General features: G+C 41.6%; 1 protein-coding gene across 4 annotated transcripts in view; it reads left to right on the top strand.

The window, feature by feature from the left end:
* LOC131125181 (voltage-dependent R-type calcium channel subunit alpha-1E-like) overlaps positions 1-20,649 on the top strand; it is a 54,999-nt gene that overhangs the window by 31,077 nt on the left and 3,273 nt on the right. The window contains exons 18-46 of one of the 4 annotated variants that reach the window (XM_078791512.1): positions 1,255-1,372; positions 1,574-1,641; positions 1,761-1,828; positions 3,860-4,615; positions 4,784-4,971; positions 5,047-5,179; positions 5,251-5,380; positions 5,955-6,014; positions 6,088-6,194; positions 6,566-6,577; positions 8,068-8,164; positions 8,249-8,409; positions 9,732-9,869; positions 9,944-10,145; positions 10,221-10,385; positions 11,749-11,859; positions 11,939-12,019; positions 12,141-12,260; positions 12,345-12,410; positions 13,554-13,645; positions 13,747-13,921; positions 14,003-14,130; positions 16,494-16,590; positions 16,664-16,769; positions 16,865-16,972; positions 17,036-17,136; positions 17,203-17,309; positions 17,392-17,491; positions 19,897-20,001. In XM_078791512.1, coding sequence (XP_078647638.1) covers positions 1,255-1,372; positions 1,574-1,641; positions 1,761-1,828; positions 3,860-4,615; positions 4,784-4,971; positions 5,047-5,179; positions 5,251-5,380; positions 5,955-6,014; positions 6,088-6,194; positions 6,566-6,577; positions 8,068-8,164; positions 8,249-8,409; positions 9,732-9,869; positions 9,944-10,145; positions 10,221-10,385; positions 11,749-11,859; positions 11,939-12,019; positions 12,141-12,260; positions 12,345-12,410; positions 13,554-13,645; positions 13,747-13,921; positions 14,003-14,130; positions 16,494-16,590; positions 16,664-16,769; positions 16,865-16,972; positions 17,036-17,136; positions 17,203-17,309; positions 17,392-17,491; positions 19,897-20,001 — 3,900 coding nt within the window. The remainder of the gene's footprint in view (positions 1-1,254; positions 1,373-1,573; positions 1,642-1,760; positions 1,829-3,859; positions 4,616-4,783; positions 4,972-5,046; positions 5,180-5,250; positions 5,381-5,954; positions 6,015-6,087; positions 6,195-6,565; positions 6,578-8,067; positions 8,165-8,248; positions 8,410-9,731; positions 9,870-9,943; positions 10,146-10,220; positions 10,386-11,748; positions 11,860-11,938; positions 12,020-12,140; positions 12,261-12,344; positions 12,411-13,553; positions 13,646-13,746; positions 13,922-14,002; positions 14,131-16,493; positions 16,591-16,663; positions 16,770-16,864; positions 16,973-17,035; positions 17,137-17,202; positions 17,310-17,391; positions 17,492-19,896; positions 20,002-20,649) is intronic. The other 3 variants (XM_078791513.1, XM_058066460.2, XM_058066461.2) reach the window with 3 other exon arrangements.

Here is a 20,649-nt window from a genome sequence, read left to right as displayed (position 1 = left end):
AACACTGCTTGCTTGCTCTCCGCCCCCCGCCTCCGCTGCCCACCCACACATTCATGCGCACATATGCAGCATGAACATCAGAAGCATGAGCAGAATTCAGCATCAGATCAGCCACAGAAATGCAACCAAGCCTATTGTTAACTTGTTGCTGTTTTCACGGTACTAAATGCATGCTTTTGCTTTCACTTTACAAATACTGTATAATGCTCAGTTTTCAAGACTTAATGTACCCTTATTTTATCAGAAGTTTTGGGACAAAGTCAACAAAATAGGGAAGGCGACACACCCAGCATAGCACTGTTGATCACGTAACCCAAACATAATGCAAAATCAATCACCTGAAATCATTACAGTACCTTTGTTTGTTTATTCAATTCAAATATTCAAATCCAAATCAGTGGCAAGCGGGGCATTCGGTACCTGGGGCTTCAGACCCTGGGCAGATCAGATGTCATAGCAACACATTGAAGCTGAAGACAAAAAAAATCCAACACGACTGGAAGCTGAGCAGCCAAGAGACACACAACAAAATTAATATAATCGACTGTTGGGAATAAATTACCGAAATGTCCATTGTGATTTTTTCTTAAACTTTGAACACTGTGGCTTATTGACTGTAGCTAATTTAAGGCTAGGTTCTAATCTTGTGACATGTAATTTTCTCCTGGAGATCTATAAAGTATCTATTTATCATCTCCTTTACTTCAGAACTACTACTAATCATTTAAATACTGTGTCGCTCGCGAGTCAGTGAGCAAACGCTAGCTCTTTCTTTGGAGCCAATCACAAGCTATAGAGCTTGATATAAACTGCAGGAAGCCATTACTCAATATAACAGTCTGACACAGAGTGTCATCTTACAAAAAAACACTAAACTCATCACACAGCGACTTAACACTCAATAGATACCTAGGAAATATACAAGTACCAATATCAGCTCAAAATAATAAAAAAAACAATTTTAACATTTTCCTATTATGCATTGCGTCCAAAAAAAGCATTCATTGGTGCTTACCAGGCGCTGCGATGATGTCAGCCTCCTTCTGGGCTCTGGGCTCCTCTGTCTCTCTCTGGTGGACAGCATTGCAGTACTTTTTTAGGTTTTCCTAATTTCAATCAGGCCTAGTAGAAGGCAGCTTATCATGCACAATGACACTTATTTCTGCGACCTTTCCATATTTGTAATACTTTTTCCTTGCACATTTTGGATCAAAATCTAACCTGTCCCAACAAGTCCCACATATCTCCTTGCAGATACTGACGGGGGAAGACTGGAACGAAGTGATGTACAACGGGATTCGCTCGCAAGGAGGCGTGCAGTATGGCATGTGGTCGTCCATTTACTTCATTGTCCTCACCCTCTTTGGAAACTGTATCCTTGTTGACAAGTCCATCATCTTGAAGTAGCTAAAATTTCTCATTGATGCAGAGCAAAGTATCAATGTGCCTCAACTTTGTGGAGCTTTTATGGCTCCCAAACACAGAACTAGTCCCATTAGTAAGGACACGGCATGATAGCTGTGCCCAAACACTAAGTTGTGAAGATTTTCCTTCTTAATCATCTCTCCGACAGACACTCTCCTCAACGTCTTTTTGGCCATCGCTGTGGATAATCTGGCCAATGCGCAAGAACTGACAAAGGTTTAATCCCCTCAACATTTTACTGTTCTTTTTTCTTTTTTTCTCTCCTCCTTTGAACAGCATGACTCTTAAAGCACCACTTTAATCAATCAGACAACGTGCCTGTTCATTTTTGTTAGGATGAAGAGGAGGAAGAGGAGTTCTTCAACCAACGGTATGCCCGAGGCAGAGATGGCTTAATATCCGAGTAAGTTAATGGCTTAAGTAAACAAATGACCATGCCGGGATGAGATAACCATGAAACCTCAATGGCCTTGCATAATTTGAGATATCGACTAATATTTAAAATGAAATATTTTCACCACTTTGCAAGCAGTTGTTGAAACTGGTCCCTGGATGCTTCTCTATTAACCAGTAGAAATGAAAAGTAGGGGAATACAGCAGTATTAAAGTATTGCTGTCAATGTTTAGGGTTAAAAGTAGGACAATTACTGCAGAATGTTTCACTTCTATTTACCTTTGTTGGTACCTCCGCTTTTGATTGGTTATGAACTTCTGGCCTGGCAGTGACCTGGTGGCTTTCCCACAGGTCTAATCATTCAGTAAGTCGGGTCAGAGGTATTTTGACTCACTTGTCGCTCTCTAGTGGGAGGAGACACACTTTGCAATGCGTTGTTGGGTTCTGGCTGAGATATCCTGCTAATGAATGCATGATGACACTTGAGAAAAACTAGCCTCCTTTTTCCAGAAATGTAAACAGTGTCTCATCCGAGCATGGACATGGCTTGCTGAAGGGCTGTTTGCATTAGTTTTGCATGCTTTTACTATACTGTAGGAACTCACAAGCGCTTATATCAGTTGACTATCAACAATATGGCAACTCACATGCAGAACAATAAGAATTTTAAGTGAACGTCCAATTAACAGATTCAATTGTAAAATGATTTTCATTAAGACAACTTCTGAATTGAATAACAAATAAAACAGTAAGGTATGCAAATTGGTAACATTATCGTTTTATTTACTTTTTCCTATAATTTAATCAATATACAGTTAAATAAAAAAAATTAAGCACATTTAATGGACCTTAAGTTAAATTAAGTTAAATTAAATAATAATAATAATTAAATAATTAAATAAAATAGCCTAACAATATAATATATGGTATTAAAGTCTACAAAAATTAAACCCCATCTAAATCCATCCAAAATATATATCTACAGACTGCTATGACCAGTTGTGTTGTTGTGTTTGTTACATATATGGATGTACAAGATAATTTCTGCTACATTTTATTGTGTTTTGCTGGCTCCATCACGTTGTCTCGTTTTATGCCTGTTGTAAAGTGACACTGTCTAAAATGGCAATATATTTACCTTCAGAGCTATCATTATGATGATAAATTGTACAAAGCAGATGACTTCATCATCTTGAAGGCCATATTTTGGACGATGTCACCAATGTTCTGTGTATGTTGTAAAACTCTAATGTCTTGTTTTCAAATAATCACTCATTTATTACATGGACAACAACCGAATCAGAATAACAGTAAGTAAAATCTGTATGCATCTGTCTTCTTCTCCAAAATTCCTCCCTCAAATGATTGTTGAGATTTTGTTCTGATAGATTTTTGCGTTAATCCTGCACTTTTTCCCTTTTGTGGTCTTGTGGGTTTTTTTCACTTATTATGTATCTCTCAGGTAACCCCCCTTTTCTTTTTGGATGCTTTTAAGTCATTTAACCTAGAATATTTCACATATATTTTTGCATTGCAATGATTTTCTGTCATCACTTATGTAACATTTTTGATTCCCAGAAAAGGTCTGACCTTTTTCTGTCAACTTTCAGTTGTTGGAAGTTTTTATTTTCTTGCATATCTGGTATACTATACAGTACTTTTGAATGTTTTCCACCAGTAAAGCCTGTCTGACCTTTTGGAAATTGTGCTTACTTGCTTGCTTTTATTAGTTAATAGTGGATAACAAGCCAGTTAGCTTAGCAGAGGGAAACAGCTAGCTGATTTACAGTCAAATTTTATGTGGAGACATTTGTCAAAGCAACCAGTAATAGAAGTTGTCCAGCCTAGCCAAAATATCTACTATTGAGGCTGAAAATCGCTGTTTTTCTCTGCGGCTGTTCGGCTGCTCGCTTATGCTAAGAGAAGCTTGTAGTTTAAGCATTGTAGTTTTTCAATAGACAAACCAAAATGTCAAACAAATCCTTAAAAATTCCCTCAGTTGACGCCCGCCTTTGCTAACACGTCCATTCTGCTCTTTAGTGGCAGAAGAAGACCCTACCTATACAGGAAACGTGCCATCCACAGAGGCCGACCAGCCTTCCCTGATGAAGGGGAGGGTGCTTCAGGAGCCATGGATGAGCAACCCCTCAACAGCTCCAACGCCTTCGCCAATCGCCGCGAGCGGAGGAGAAAGGTCAACATGTCAGTGTGGGAGCAACGAGCCAATCAGCTACGCAAACGGCGGCAAATGGCGAGCAGAGAGGAGCTATTCAACAGCCCCACGGAGGACACCGTTGAAACCCCGAGTGCCCACCATGTACCCGCACTGTCCCCAGAGGCCAGCCCCGGCCACCTTCCCGAGTCCCCGATGTCCGTAGGCATGCCCCTACCTGAGCCCCCAATGTCGATATCCATCCCCATACCCGAACCCCCGACAGCCGAGCCTTTGGTCAACCTCTCAGAGGAAAAAACAGGTGGTGCCAACCACCGAACCACAGGTGGGGGCCGGCACAGGATGGCTCGCAAGTTCAGGCCGAGTCAGGGACCAGAGGAAGGGGCCAGGCACCGACGGCACCGTCACCGCGAGGCTCGACCTGAGGCAAAGAGTCTGGACTGTACGCAGACGCCGCATGATGTTCCGCTCACCAAGCGTTCACTCAGTCAGGAGAGGAGGATACTGGATGAGAGGGAGGAGCATGAAGAGAAGGATAAAGTGGAGGTGGAGGGTGAGGCACTCCAGGATTCCGGGATGTGTATCGTCAACCCGTATGCAGATGTTGTTGGAGATGATGGAAGGTACTGTAGCTATCTTGTACCACCCAAATCCTGCTTTTGTACATTGCATCCTTAACTTTTACGACTTGTGAAGTCTACACCCCTGATGTGGAATGTACTTTGACAGAAGAATTTAGGATTTTATGAAGTGCTGTAAATAAATACATGTCATTTCTCCCCCTGCCTCAGGACGACCAACATCCCTGAGTCTCAAACTGTCCCCGTGGAGACGGCCCTGGAGGCCACCGAGTTCACCGTGTGTGCCCTCGAATCAGAAAAACGCACAGGCTCCCTCAACCGTGACAAATCCAACCCGGAGGGTTGTGTGGCCATCGAGATGTCCACACAACCACTTCTGGAGCTCACGCCCATGACAGGTTGCATTTGACTGGGTGTTCTCTAGTGGACGCGCGACTCTTGCCGATGTCTTACTTGAAATTTCTGGGTTCTAGTGAACAGTAAAGAGCTGGAGGCCTACCAGTCTGACCAGAGAGACAGAGACGAAGACACAGAGGAAGAAGAACCTCCCATTCCCCCTAAACCTGTTGCTCCAGACAGCATGTTCCTCTTCAAAGCCTCCAACCCGTAAGATGCTTAAAAGTCCTACTATATTTGCCATGAAACTAAATTAAAAATCTCATTTTTGACCTTCACAGTATAAGAAGGATCTGCCACTACGTTGTTAATCTGCGCTACTTTGAGATGACCATCCTCCTCGTGATTGTGGCCAGTAGCATTGCTCTGGCTGCTGAGGACCCTGTGTGTACCAGTTCAGAAAGAAACAAGGTAACGATTACATTATAATTATTATTAATGGCAAAGTTTCGCCACAGCAAATCAATCTCCTCCATCCAACCCTGTCTTCTGCATCTGTCTCTCCCACACCAACTACCCTCATGTCCTCCTTCACTACATCCATAAACCTCCTCTTTGGTCTTCCTCTACGCCTCCTACCTGGCAGCATCTTTCTACCATTATATTCACTATCTCTCCTCTGGACATGTCCCAACCATCTCAGTCTGGCCTCTCTGACTTTATCTCCAAGTCCTCTAATATGTAATGTGATCCTATCCATCCTGGTCACTCCCAATGAGAGCCTCAGCATCCTCATCTCTGAAAACCTCCAGTTCTGCTTCCTGTCTTTTCCTCAGTGGCACTGTCTCTAGACCAAACAATATGGCTGGTCTCACCACAGTTTTGTATACCTTTATGTGATCGGATTTGAAAGGCATTTATCGGCGTATGCTGATTACGTGTTTTTTTACACAAATACACAGATACTAATTGTGTCCGATATATCGGAGCATCACTAATTTTTGGTTGTCTTAACTTAAATGTCTTCTCGTGGTTTTTATCCCAGGTCCTCCGTTATTTTGATTACGTCTTCACTGGGGTGTTCACCTTTGAAATGATCATCAAGGTAGGATGAGGAATGTTTAAACTGTAAAAATACCTACATACTATGATTCACTATGCATCATTCGTCCTTCAAGATGATCGACCAGGGCCTCATCCTGCATGACGGCTCTTATTTCCGAGACATGTGGAACATCCTGGACTTCATTGTGGTGGTGGGAGCCCTCATTGCCTTCGCTTTGACGTGAGTCACCACAGAGTGCTGCCCGCCCTGTGACTAACACAGTGACTCACTGCACTAATCATCAGTGACCATGCACTGTGGTTATATATCACCGTTCACAGCAGTGGACCTCGGGATAAAGGTGCCCGAGTCCAGCATCCTTGGACTGAGCAGTGGGAGCACAAAGATGGCTTTCTATATAATTTGATTGTGTAATTATTTATGTCGTCTCTGAGTCTTAGCAAATAACTTTTGGAACTTTTGTGTTGTACCGCACAGCACATGTTGATTTTTCTCTGTTGTGACTTTATAACTGTGTCTCTCTCCCTATGCCTCGCAACTCTTTTTTTCACTGTTGTTCCTGTGGATTTTGTCTCTGTGGGGGCATCCAGGAATGTGATGGGGTAAACATTTACTTAAGTCACATTAAGCATTTACTGTCATGTGCTTGTTTTTGTTGTTGTTTTAAAGCACTGCTTTTTTGTTTTTTGTGTGTGTTTTTCTTGTTGTTGTCATTGTTGTCTTACACAAATTTGCACACATCAGCTATTTCATTAGGTACTATCAATGTTTACAAAACCCGGGTAGACCCACTGAACACTGACGTAGTCTTCCAACTGTACACTGTGGTTTTCCACTCCTCTGTAGACACTCCTCTGTGTCTGTAGACACACGGTGGTATAATGTGTCCGACAATTGTTTTTTTGTGTGTGTTTTTCTTGTTGTTGTCATCGTTGTCTTACACAACTATGCACACATCAGCTATTTCATTAGGTACTACCGATGTTTATAAAACCCGGGTAGACCCACTGAACACTGACGTAGTCTTCCAACTGTACACTATGGTTTTCCACTCCTCTGTAGACACACGTTGGCATAATGTGTCCGACATTAATGCATCTTTCCTGGTGAGATTTGGGCTGCTTCTATTTCAAGTTCAAATCATAAAACCAGTCCTGTGTGAAATGCTGTTGACAGATGTAAATATTTTTCTCTTGCTGGGAATCACCAACTCCAACCACTTCTGCCTCAGAGAAAGATTTTCTGGGAGCTATAGCTAACAACGGCATACAGAGCGAAGCAGAGCTGTGGGGGGGGGGGGCAATCCTAGAGCGTATCTGGCACATGACTTCACTGTGACTTCACAAAGAGCCAGTGTTGAAAAAAAACGGTCTGAAACCAAAACTTCAGAGCCATCCCAAACTTCTTTCAGGATTAATTTCCAAATGCACAAACCTCATTGTCTGAAACTTTAACATCGTTTAACACGATAATATAACATTCTAACAACATTTACAAGCGCTGTTTGCACTTACTGTTCACCTCTACAAGGTAGAATGGAGCAGTTTGTATTTTTGCAAGTGGGGTAGTCTCAGAAAGTCTTAATTGAATCAAGGATCAAAATCTCTTCTGCTGTGCATGGGGCTCTGGTATAACTTTGCCTCTATCAGTTGTCTTGGGGCGAGAGGCGGGGTACACCCTGGACTGGTCGCCAGCCAATCACAGAGCACATATAGACAAACAACCATTCACACTCACATTCATACCTATGGATAATTTTGGAGTCACCAATTAACCTAGCATGTTTTTGGAATGTGGGAGGAAACCTGAGTACCTGGAGGAAACCCACGCACACGCAGGGAGAAACCCCACACAGAGATGCCCGAGCTGAGAATCGAAACCGGGTCTCCTAGTTGTGTGGCATGCGCACTTACCACTCGTCCACCATGCAGCCTAAGCTAATAGTTAAAAGGCATTATACATGAAACTTCATTGTCTTTAAGATGTTTTTTTTACTTTTATGTGTTTTGTTATTATTGGTGAGTGTCCTGGTGCACTGATTAAAAACTGCACAGGCCTGGTCTTAAATGCCACATTTCCACACTTTGAACAGAAACAATAAAGGCCGAGACATCAAGACCATAAAGTCCCTTCGTGTCCTGAGAGTCCTGAGACCTCTTAAGACCATCAAGAGGCTTCCTAAGCTCAAGGTAAACATCCACATGCGCGTTTGTGTGATTAATTAAGATACAGTTCCTTCACAAATCTCTATTTTCCTTCCTATCTCTTTTTAGGCTGTGTTTGATTGCGTGGTGACATCGCTGAAGAACGTCTTCAATATCCTCATTGTCTACCAACTCTTCATGTTCATCTTTGCCGTCATCGCCGTGCAGCTCTTCAAGGGGAAGTTCTTCTATTGCACCGACAGCTCCATGAACACAGAGAAGGAGTGCCAGTAAGTGAACGGCACAACCTTTTAAGATGATAGAAAGCCGAATATAGATGTGAAATGCAGAGCTTGAGTGATTGCAAACAGACCAGAATAGTCAATATGAGTGGGATTGATATGATGGTATGCTGTGATGTATTAACCAGCATTATAATCCTCCATTGCTGCTTTCTCTGGCATTTCATCCCTGCAACTCTTAACACATTTATAGTTTGACATATAAACTGCTGTATATTATTTGGTCCCATTTTTACTGACACAGCTACTTTCTAAAGGAGTAGATATTAGACAAATAAAAACAGTAGCCAAGCAACAAGCAAGTGACAGCCTGAAACACAAATAATCAGTGCACTGGCGGCTGTTTCTGATATTTTGGTTGCCATATTTTGCTGTCATATTGTGCTATGATTGGCACCATGTTAGAAACAGCCCCCATTGTAATGCAGAGTAAACTCAAGCCACAATAGTTTTTCATGTAGGGTCTGTTCAATTGGTGGAACTTTGCCCTCAGACTTGTGCATGTTGGCGTTATCTCACATTTCCAACTTGTCAGACTCATATAAACGTTTAAAATGCTGTACTCTACATGATGTTGAAGTACCATATCACGGGGTTGATGTATTTTTGAGTAATCCTTGGTTAAATTTACTAAACTTCCATGCCACTCCTAAATCTTGTAAAGTGTCAGGAAAGACAAAATTATTTATTTAATCATTTTTGTTCATTTCTCACATCACATTTTTAGGAAGTCCACATATGGCAACTTACTGACTGCCCCCAATGGTATCTTGTTCAGTACCAGAAAGTGTTTTTTGAATGTAATTATTATGGATTATATCATGATAAGAGGGCCGCACGGTGATTGAGTGGATAGCAAATAGGCCACATAGTTGGTTTGAATCTCTGTGGCATCTCTGTGTGGAGTTTGCATGTTCTCCCCGTGCATGCGTGGGTTTTCTCCGGGTACTCCGGTTTCCTCCCACATTCCAAAAACATGCTAGGTTAATTGGCGACTCCAAATTGTCCATAGGTATGAATGTGAGTGTGAATGGTTGTTTATTTTGTAATATTTTATTAAAGGGTACCTATTATGCTCATTTTCGTCCCTTTGTATTGATTTGTAGACTCCTATAGAGCAGCTACACGCAATAACTCGTACAGAAAGCTTTCTAGATCTTCCAGAATCTGCACCAACCTTATTATCTGAAACTTTGACATTGTTTAACATGATAATACAACATTCTAACAACATTTACAGGTCAGAAAAATGGAAAAAGCATCATAGGTCCCCTTTAAAAGAAATAAATTATGACTTGTGTCTACCACAGAGGCTACTACATTGACTATAGCAGGGACAAGAAGGAGGTGAAGAGGAGAGAGTGGAAGAGGCATGAGTTCCACTATGACAATGTCTGCTGGGCCCTCCTCACTCTCTTCACTGTCTCAACCGGCGAGGGATGGCCTCAGTGAGTCTTCTTTCTTTTTGAAATGATGTTGGTTTATTGCATGAATCTTATTGTCTTCTGTGTCTTCTTCCCAGGGTGCTGCAGCACTCCACTGATGTGACCGAAGAGAGCATGGGGCCAAGTCGAGGCAACCGCATGGAGATGTCTGTTTTTTACGTGGTCTACTTCGTGGTCTTTCCCTTCTTCTTCGTAAACATCTTTGTGGCTCTGATCATCATCACTTTCCAGGAGCAGGGTGACAAGATGATTCAGGAGTGCAGTCTGGAGAAGAATGAGGTGCAGTACACTTGTAAATATCTGAGTGCATGCTTGGAAATCTTACTAAAACTGTTATCTTGCTGTCTCTTTCAGCGGGCTTGCATTGACTTTACCATCAGTGCCAAGCCCATGACCCGCTACATGCCCCAGAACAGACAAACATTCCAGTACAGGCTGTGGCACTTTGTGGCATCACCCTCATTTGAGTACACCGTGCTGGTCATGATTGCCCTCAACACGGTGGTCCTCATGATGAAGGTATTAGAGAGGAAGTTGTAACTAGATTATGTTACAAAATATTATGTCTTTTATTAAATATTACAGGCTAGCAACCAGTCTTGGGTGTATCCTGATATCTCGCCCAAAGACAGCTGGGATAGGCTCCAGCATACACTTGGGACCAGTTACCTTGTTCTTTGGTCAACTGTTTTCTCATTATGTTTTTATTACAAAACGTCCTTGTTATCAGCCCATTAGCTTGCAACTTGCAACATTAACCGGAAGTCAGTTCTGCCATCTGTCTATGTTGTCATCAGCAGCTGACTCTGTAGTTTTTTGCAGAGTAACAGTTGTGCCACAAGAACACAAAACAAATGTATTTTGCATGCATAAAACTATGCTGATTGCATATAAATTAAATGAAATGAATTAATTAATGAAAATGAATAACATTTACCTTCATTGACAACATGATTATTGCCAAAGACACAATGATGCAGCAAGATCACCACTGATGATTGCCATTAGTTAGTGGTTTCAGTTCAGTACTATTCAATAACATTCAATGTTTTTCACAGTCTTTATGAAATGTTGGCATTTCCAACTTTCATTGACTTAATTTTGGGGTATTTTGCAGCCGTGAGCAAAAGAGACTACAGCCGTTCCTTGCTACTTCACGGTTCAAACTTCGCTCCCTTGTTCAATAGCAGTTTTTTTCCCCATATTAATAAATATAACATAAATTATCTCTGTTTTGTATGAGTATTGCCTATTATTATTCAAAGAAAAACATTGAAATACAAGTGTGTACTATTCTGGCCACTAGACATAAGTAATGTTGCATAGATGAGACAAATGAGACACAATGCCTGCACTCCAACATGATAGCGTAATAAAATATCCTCCCATTCCACATGGAAGTGAGAAGTTTTTGGCTTCTTTCTTTGTCCTTCTTCCTCACTCTGTTTGAAACACTTTCTTAAGTTTAAGTAAATTGAAGAGCTTAAGTAGTTAGCTCTGTAGCTTGCAATGCAGCGGTGGCCATCCCTTATGTTTGTGCAATGATCCCGTAGCTTGCGCAATGTGGTGTAAACAAAGAATCACAGGATTGTAAAGTTGACAGCGGTGTTATTTCATGTCTACAGGAATCTGATAATTAAAGTCATTAACAGGTTTTCTATGCCCTTATACAAGAATGTGCAATTTCTTAATATACTGTGCAATAAATGAGGGACAACTGCATATGCATTAGTTTTGTGCATGTAAAACATTTTGGCCATTTTGGAAAGGATTAATTGGATTGACATGACTTTTTATGGCAAAAATGTATTTGGTTAAAGCACGTTTTGGTTAGAGATTATTTTACCAATTTACCAAATGTCATCTTTGTGTGTTTTTTCAGTACCACTCTGCCCCAACGGCCTATGATACAGTCCTAAAACATCTAAACACAGCATTTACGGTTCTCTTCTCCATGGAGTGTATACTCAAGATTATGGCCTTTGGTTTTGTGGTAAGTAAAGACACAAAAATGTGTTCAATTTCTTACATTTCTTGCAATTTGAATAATGATGACTTTCTATTTCATTCAGAACTATTTTCGAGACACTTGGAATATTTTTGACTTCATAACAGTCCTTGGCAGCATCACTGAGATTGTTGTGGATTTACAGGTAAAACATTACAAATAAAATTTTACAAAGGCAGCATAAGCAACAGAGAAAACGAATGGGTGGATGGATAAAGGCCATATTTTTGAATTCTTTTTATTCCTCCCTCCTCTTTCTGGTCCAGTCGGTGAACACCATCAACATGAGTTTTCTCAAGCTCTTCCGAACAGCCAGGTTGATCAAACTTCTGAGGCAAGGTTACACCATTCGCATCCTGCTTTGGACCTTTGTACAATCTTTCAAGGTCAGTTTTTTTTTTTTAATTTAAATGGCAATCTTGTAAATTCTGGCATTTTATTTACAAGTAATTCCATCGCTTCTCCAACAGGCGCTTCCTTATGTTTGCCTGCTCATTGCAATGCTTTTCTTCATATACGCCATCATCGGAATGCAGGTATGTGTCTGTTTAAAGGAGACCTATTATGCTTTTTCAACTTTTCTGACCTATAAAAGTAGTTAAAATGGTGTATTGTTTTGTTAAATGATGTTTCAGATAATGAGGTTTGCGCATTTGAAAGTGAACCCTGAAAGAAGTTTGGTATGGCTTTGAATACTCGGTTTCAGAGGGTTTTTTTAATGCTGGCTCTCTGTAACATCACAGCATGCCGGGTTTCCTTATATGGGCGTGTGCCTTAGGCCAGATACATTCTGTGCCCTCCCCCAGGCTCTGCTTCTCTGTTTACGGTGTTATCAATGTCTCTTTGGGTGTAAGGGAAAGCAAAGTTTCTTTACAATTCCTAATGTGAATGTGAGTGTGAATGGTTGTTTGTCTATATGTGTCCTGTGATTGGCTGGCAACCAGTCCAGGGTGTACCCCGCCTCTCGCCTGAAGACAGCTGGGATAGGCTCCAGCATACCCGCGGCCCTTGTGAGGAAAAGCGGCAGAAAATGAATGAATTAATGTAACAAAAGTGTGTCTGTGTAGCATTATAGAGTGTGCATACTGGACAAGGGGTGTAAATTACAAGCTCACAAAGTCTGGAGTTGCTAATAGCCCTTTCCCATCACAATCAATGGGTCTACCCATGTTTTTTAAATCCTGGTAGTCCTGCAAAAAATGCGCATAGTACCCAAAAATGCCAAAGCTACTTACCATTCAGAGATGTCTTAAAGCTCTTGGGATTGTATAGTCTCTACTTTGGCATCGGATTCATCAGAGTCCAACACATATGGCTCTATGTATGTTTCTTATTATCAACTCCTATAAAGTTGGGTTCCGCAGCTATCCGGAAGTCCTTGTGATCCCACACAGTGAGGTAGGCATGCCTGGAGACGGGCCATGGGTGCCATGGGTGGAATAAATTAAAACAGACCATTTTTGCGGGAAGCACGAAATCCAATAAAATATAGCTAGAATTTAATGGGTGCAGATTCTGGACGATCCAGAAAGTTTTCCGTGCTGGTTATCATGTGTAGCTGCTCTATAGGAGTCCACAATCAATACAAAAGGGATGAAAAAATGAGCATAATAGGTCCCCTTTAAGTCTCTCAGATGTTATTTATTATGGATGGATAATAATATATTGTCTGTCTGCAGGTGTTTGGAAACATCAAGCTGAATGATGAGAGTCACATCAATCAGCATAACAACTTCAAGACGTTCTTCAGCGCTCTCATGCTGCTCTTCAGGTGGGTTTTTGACATTAATGCATGTTGATGTTCATTCACCAGCGGGACTGTTGTCTTAATTTCATGCAAATGAGGTCCTTGCTCATTTTCAAATCTATCAGGAGTGCAACAGGAGAGTCCTGGCAGGAGATTATGCTGTCCTGTCTGTCGGGCCAAGAGTGCGAGCCCGACCCCTCCATCGCCCCTTTCACATTGTCCCCGGACCATGAGGGAGGCTGCGGCACTGACTTTGCCTACTGCTACTTTGTCTCCTTCATCTTCTTCAGCTCCTTCCTGGTCAGAACTCAAACAGTACAGTCAATTGTCATCTATTTTGTCATTTTTGTGACTTGCATTGTGCTTTTTTGTCACTGTTAGATGTTAAACCTGTTTGTAGCCGTTATTATGGATAACTTTGAGTACCTCACGCGAGACTCCTCAATCCTTGGACCTCATCACTTGGATGAATTTGTCAGAATCTGGGGAGAGTACGATCGTTTGGCATGGTGAGATCAAATCACGACCCATCCATTTTAGTTTTGTATCTGGTGTATTTATCCATTTATTTCTTGATTGTTTGTTCATTTATTTGTATTGGTAGTTGGACTCACCTTGACCCACAGTTTGGGTACTGGAACCAAATTCCTCTCTGGACCTTATTATAAAAATTGGCAGTGGCAAAGCTCAGAGGGTGGATGAGTTTTGCCCTGAATTCCTCAAGACTCTGGATGTTGTGGGACTGTCTTTGTTGACCGTCTCTTCAACATTGCGTGGAAGTCAGAAACATTACAGCTGGATTGTCAGAACTGCACGGTAGTTAGAACTCAGCTTCCTTGAGAACATCTATTCTAGAGTTCTGGAGAGAAGGGTATGCCCGTCTACAGGAGGTGCAATGTGGTTTTCATCTTGGTTGTCAAACACTCAACGAGCTCTACAACCTTTCCAGGGTACTGGAGAGTGCATGAGTGTTAGTCCAATTTGTCTACATCTGCTGTGTGGACCTGGAAAAGGCATTTTTTCCAAATTGTCCAAGTTTTACAGGTTAGCATAGAGGTATTCGTGCAGGGGAGTTAAGGGAACTAAATGCTGCTTACTAACCCGGTATTATGGTGAAACAAACGGGCAGTGCCACATCCATTCACCAAGCCGACTGGCTGAGTGAAAGTTGTGGACTAAATGTGTGGCTTAACTGTGCATGTGGTACTGTGGCATTCTTTTATTTTGATGGCCTGACTTACCGAATACAGGCAGTGTTATGCATAGTTCGCCCGAGTGATGCCAAAGGGACCGTAAGGTGGCTTGGTTTATTGGGGGGTTGACATATTTTTTATTTGTATTTTTTATTTAGACAAAGTAAATGTGGTATCACTTTCAAGTACATATTCAGAAAGACATAGGGCCAGAGCAGGTTGTTGCAAAACAGAAAGTAACAGAATAAATGGTAAACAAGAAAATAAATGGTTAACTGGGGAATCCTACAAGATTCAGATCATTAATTGGATATTACTTGGCTTGTTTGGTTTAAGGTGGATAAAAAAACGAAGCTACAAATAAGAAAGAAGTTGTGAAATACACCTTGCTAACCTTTTCAACCCACTCATATAAAGAATTCCACAGATTCTCAGGTTTTAGACCGGTGTGATAATATCAGTGTGCATGTCTGATGACGATTGCAGTGGGCGATGCTCAGGTTGTTTGTGTGTATAATCAGACATCGTTGGTGTGAAGCTTCTGGGGTGATCCTCAGCACCTCCAGATCTGAGGTCATGGTTCTCAGCCGGACAAGTGTAGATCACACCCTTTTGGTATGGTGCAAGGTCTTGCCCCAAGGATCGTTAGATGTTACAGGCATGGTCAGACAGTACGAGGCCCCAGGGCAAACCGAGGACACACGCTGGAGGGATTACATATGTCTCACAGCTGGTCTGGGGATGGATTGATATTCCCCCGGTGGAACTGAATGAAGTGGATGGACATTGGCAAGTTCCTTAGCTGCCCCTGTGACACGGTCCAGAGTTTTTAAATTTTCATGTTTATTTTTTGCCCGACCCAGTCATATTATTTGATATATTCTAAGCTTATTGTTTTATAGTGCTATTGTAAGGAAGTAGCAACAAAAATATAAATGACAGTGTAAATCAAATCCAAGCATTTCAATTTTTGTAAAAGCAAATTTATTGGGTCCACCCTCGACCATCTCTGTGTGGAGTTTGCATGTTCTCCCCGTGCATGCGTGGGTTTTCTCCGGGTACTCCGGTTTCCTCCCACATTCCAAAAACATGCTAGGTTAATTGGCAACTACAAATTGTCCATAGGTATGAATGTGAGTGCGAATGGTTGTTTATTTTGTAATATTTTATTAAAGGGTACCTATTATGCTCATTTTTGGCCCTTTGTATTGAGTTGTAGACTCTTATAGAGCAGCTACACGCAATAATAGGTTAATTGGCGACTCCAAATTGTCCATAGGTATGAATGTGAGTGTGAATGGTTGTTTGTCTATATGTGCCCTGTGATTGGCTGGCGACCAGTCCAGGGTGTACCCCGCCTCTAGCCCGAAGAAAGCTGGGATAGGCTCCAGCATACCTGCTACCCTCGTGAGGATAAGTGGTAGATAATGAATGAATGAATGAAATTTATTGGGGTGGTGTACCTAATGACGAATATCGATGAATGATGATGAATGTCAACATTCATCCAGCAGAGGGAAGCAAATGCAACGAGATGACACATTTGTAGAATATTTATACTTTCCAGTTCATAAGAGAGTCACAGCAAGGTCATTCAAAGGTAATTGTAGTTTTTTAAATAATTTTTATAATATTCTAACTCATCTTCTGTGTGTCTTCTTCCTCACCTCACTCTGCAGCGGACGCATCCATTACACGGCCATGTATGAAATGTTAACACACATGTCTCCTCCACTGGGCCTGGGAAAAAAATGTCCTGCCAAGATTGCCTATAAGGTAATTATAGCTTGTGAATGGGAAGGGTATTAAGAAATGTAAAAACGTGAAATGCTCCCTGTTTGTCACTCAGAGGTTGGTGCTGATGAACATGCCAGTGGATGAGGACATGACGGTCCACTTCACCTCCACTCTCATGTCGCTTATACGCACGGCGCTGGACATCAAAATAGCCAGAGGTGAAGTGATGCGTGTTTCATATATCACACTGGTCACAACTTTAGATACACCAGTACACCGTAGCTGTATCAAAATGTGTTGTTTGTGTCTCCAGGTGGTGAGGACCGCATCGCCTTGGATGCTGAACTGCAGAAAGAGATCAGCATTATCTGGCCCTACCTGCCCCAGAAAACTTTGGACCTCCTGGTGCCTATCAACAAAGGTCAGCCTCTAAAGCAGCCATGTTAGCATTCAGGGCTGTTAGCTCTGATCTTGCTGTTGGCAGACACGGACATGACGGTGGGGAAGATCTATGCCTCCATGATGATCATGGACTACTTCAAGCAGAACAAGGCCAAGAAGCTGCGGCAACAGCTGGAAGCTCAGGCAAGTGATCATGACAGGACATTTTATGACAAAAAAGACTAATTAGTGGAGTGTGTCTTATATTAGAAGAGCAACCTGATGTTCAAGCGTCTGGATGCTTCCACGCTCCCTGAGGACATTCTATCCAACACACAGCCTTTGCCCCTGATGGCTCACAGTGCTGGCTCTGCCCTGTGTGTTTGTATTTGTACTTTCTGTACATTTATGCATCCTTTCATGTGTTTATTTACACCCTTCTACATCCGCCCTACATAGGACAAGAGGGGGTTTTGTGGCCTTGAGTCCCATTTCACCTCAGGAGCTATTTCTACAGTCTATGAGCTCTGACGCTGATGGGAGTCAGCAGCAGAACCTGGTAAGCAAAGAGTAGGCATGTCTTGATATGATGTATGATGCATTATTTACACTAAACAAAAGTATTGTGATGCATTTTTCATAGTTATTCAACGATAGTATAGTCTAGTTCTCAAATTTGCCAATACTATTGTTTTCGCTGTCTCTGTTACTGACTATTACTCTACTTTGCATTGGTGCCATCAAACTAGCATTTAACTAGCGTTATCCACTTATCCTCTGGTCTTCGGACTCCAAATGTGACTTTTTGTCACAGTGATACATTTTGTTTTTAAAACAAACAAGCAATGCAGTTAGTTTGGAGCTTGTTTTTGTTCCACAGGGAAGCCACAAGTTGATATCACGGTCATGGGGGACAACAACTTTACTCTCTTGTTGTCTTTATGCTAATTATGTCTTGTCCGCAAAATGTTATTTGTGTGTGTGTGGTTGTTTATTCGCAAACATGGATGGATGGATGGATGGATGGATGGATGTTTAATGAACATACACACAGTGTGTCCAGTCTTATGATGGTGATACTACTATATATACACAACATGGCCCTGTATGAAAAAGTGATTGCCCCCTAAACCTAATAACTGGTGGGGGCACATTTGGCAGTAACAACTGCAATCAAGTGTTTGTTCTTCCAAAAAGTTAAACCTTTGTCTTGTCAGATCACAGAGTATTTTCCCAAAGGTCTTGGGGCTCATCAAGATGTTTTCTGGCAAAATTGAGACAAGCCTTAATGTTCTTTTTGTTCTGCAGTGTTTTTTGTCTTGGAACTGTGTCTAGTGTCTTTCTTATGGTGGAGTCATGAACACCGACCTTTACTGAGTCAAGTCAGACCTACAATTCTTTGGATGTTGTTATGGGGTCTTTTGTGATCTCTTGGATGAGTCGTCGCTGCGCACTTGGGGTTATTTTGGTTGACCAGCCATTCCTGGGAAGTTTCACCACTGTTTCATGTTTAATTGTTATATTTTTACACCTTTTCCAAAACATTTCCAATATAGCATTTTATTTCAACTTCATCTTTGTTTGCCTGTTTGACTCACACCAGTTAGACTCCCTCAATAACTCTTTTGTCTGTGTGCAGTCAGATTGGATATAGTATCTATAGCCCTAAACATAAGCACCACTTACACTATGTACTATGTGTATTTAAGAAATAAAACACTCCATTATGTCAATCATTCAACCAATTGGTTCATTACTTAGTCAAATTTTTTCTTTTTTCTTGTGAATTTATTATTACTCTTTATACAGCCAAAAATATGTTTTACCCGATTACTCGATTAATCGACAGAAAATTCAGTAGAATACTCGATTACTAAACTATTCGATAGCTGCAGCCCTGAAGATTTTCATCGCTTATCATTGCCTCTTGGCAAATAACGAGCTGCATGGTCCTCACAGCCTCGTGCTTGCCCACAATATACCATTTTATGACATGGACATGTGCAGCTGATATACGTATGTACAAATACATTTGCCCTCCTAAATGCCATTAGTGCCTTTCACTCTCGGCATGATGTCTCGCTTTTCAGGATCTTTTGATGTACTTCACTTTGTCAGGCAGATCCTATTTAAGGGATTTCTTGATTGAGAACAGGTGTGGCAGTAAACAGGCCTGAGTGTGGCTAAAGAAATTGAACTCAGGTGTGATAAACCACAGTTTAAAGGGGGCAATCACTTTTTCACACAGGGCCATATAGGTTTGAATTTTTTTTCTCCATTAATAAAAATGTTTATTTAATGTTTTGTGTTCAGTTGTGTTGTCATTGAGTAATATTTAAATTAGTTTGAAGTGTGACAAACATGCAAAAAATAAAAAATCAGGAAGGCAGTAAACACTTTTTCACACCACAGTACCTCTTTTCCACACTGTGTACATGTACGGTATTTTATTGTTCATTTACGGTACTATATTTTGTATAGTTTCATTTTCTACCTCATCTACTTCTGGAGGTGCATTGTGTCCCAATACTTTTGTTCATAAGTATTACTCACTTGTAATTCCTTGTCCTTCCCAAACGACTTTCTCGCTTCCTAACAGAACATGGTTGTCTGTGGTCTTTTCGGACAAGCGTGTGTGTGTTGTCTCGACACTGTAGTGGATCCTCACTTGTTGCCAAAAATGAGTCAAAGTGTTGCAGAGGAGCGTGTAGACAGTCTGTTGTTTATGTGGCTCTCACGATGTGAGCATGCATGTTCCTCCAAGAAGGAGTCCATCTTTCCCTGTGACTTGTCTTTTTCTGGCTTGTCTCACCAAGCAAGTCAATCTTCTTGTCTGTTTCTGGCCTGGAATTTGCCGTCAGTGATGGCTTTGATAGATGAGACCTTGACCCCGACAAATCAAGGCAAGGACAAGCCTGATTTGTCTCCTCCTCTTGCCTTGCCTGTCTGTCTTTGCTCACCCAGGTGGGCGAATGCCGTTGGGGGATTGAGGCCACACTCGATCTTCCACTAGGGAGGGGCCTGTGTGTGCGGGCCTCATCCGTGCCCCGACTGGCTGTAGAGTGGCAGGTACACACTTCCTGCATGACTCTTGCCTCTCTTGCTGGAGATTCACCTTCTTCAGTGGCTGCATGGCCTCCGCTCCCCACGACAAAAGCCAAGGCATTTTTTGGGTTGTGATGTTTTGGGAATCTGGTCAAGGCTTAAAAGTTGGATCCGTGGCTGCCCAGAGGTGGCTGCAGGGTGCCCACGAATGATTGGAGTTTGTTTTTCATGTCTTCAAGGTCTGAAAAGTGGTTGATTTTTAACTGGAATGCTTGAAATTACAATAAAAATAGATATTCATCTTACAAGTTTGCTTGTTAGGTGAATAAAATGTACCTTAATATGTGGGAACCAAATTGGACATAAATGGTGTGTTTCCAACCCCTTTTGCGATCATGAAACACTATTGTTTGTTTACAACAAGGAACCATTTGCAGTCCTTAGCTCAATTTGTATTGGTGCCCATGGAATGTTCTATACATAGAATTGCAACCAAACATTAAGAGGGAGGATTAGGGCCACTTTGAAAAGAGAAAAAGTTGAAACATTTAATGTTTGAACAAAATATAACCTGTGAATGGCTGGCGACCAGTCCATGGTGTACCCCATGTGTTGTACCCCAGGTTTCAGCTCACCCTTGACCCTAATGAGGGCAAGTGAAACAGAAAATGG

Source organism: Doryrhamphus excisus, linkage group LG6, assembly GCF_037039965.1.
Source record: "Doryrhamphus excisus strain RoL-2023G ecotype Guam linkage group LG6, RoL_Dexc_Guam_v1.1, whole genome shotgun sequence".
Lineage (NCBI taxonomy): Eukaryota > Metazoa > Chordata > Actinopteri > Syngnathiformes > Syngnathidae > Doryrhamphus > Doryrhamphus excisus.
The sequence above is the reverse complement of the archived record's forward strand: the minus strand, read 5'-3'. Positions and strand labels throughout refer to the sequence as shown.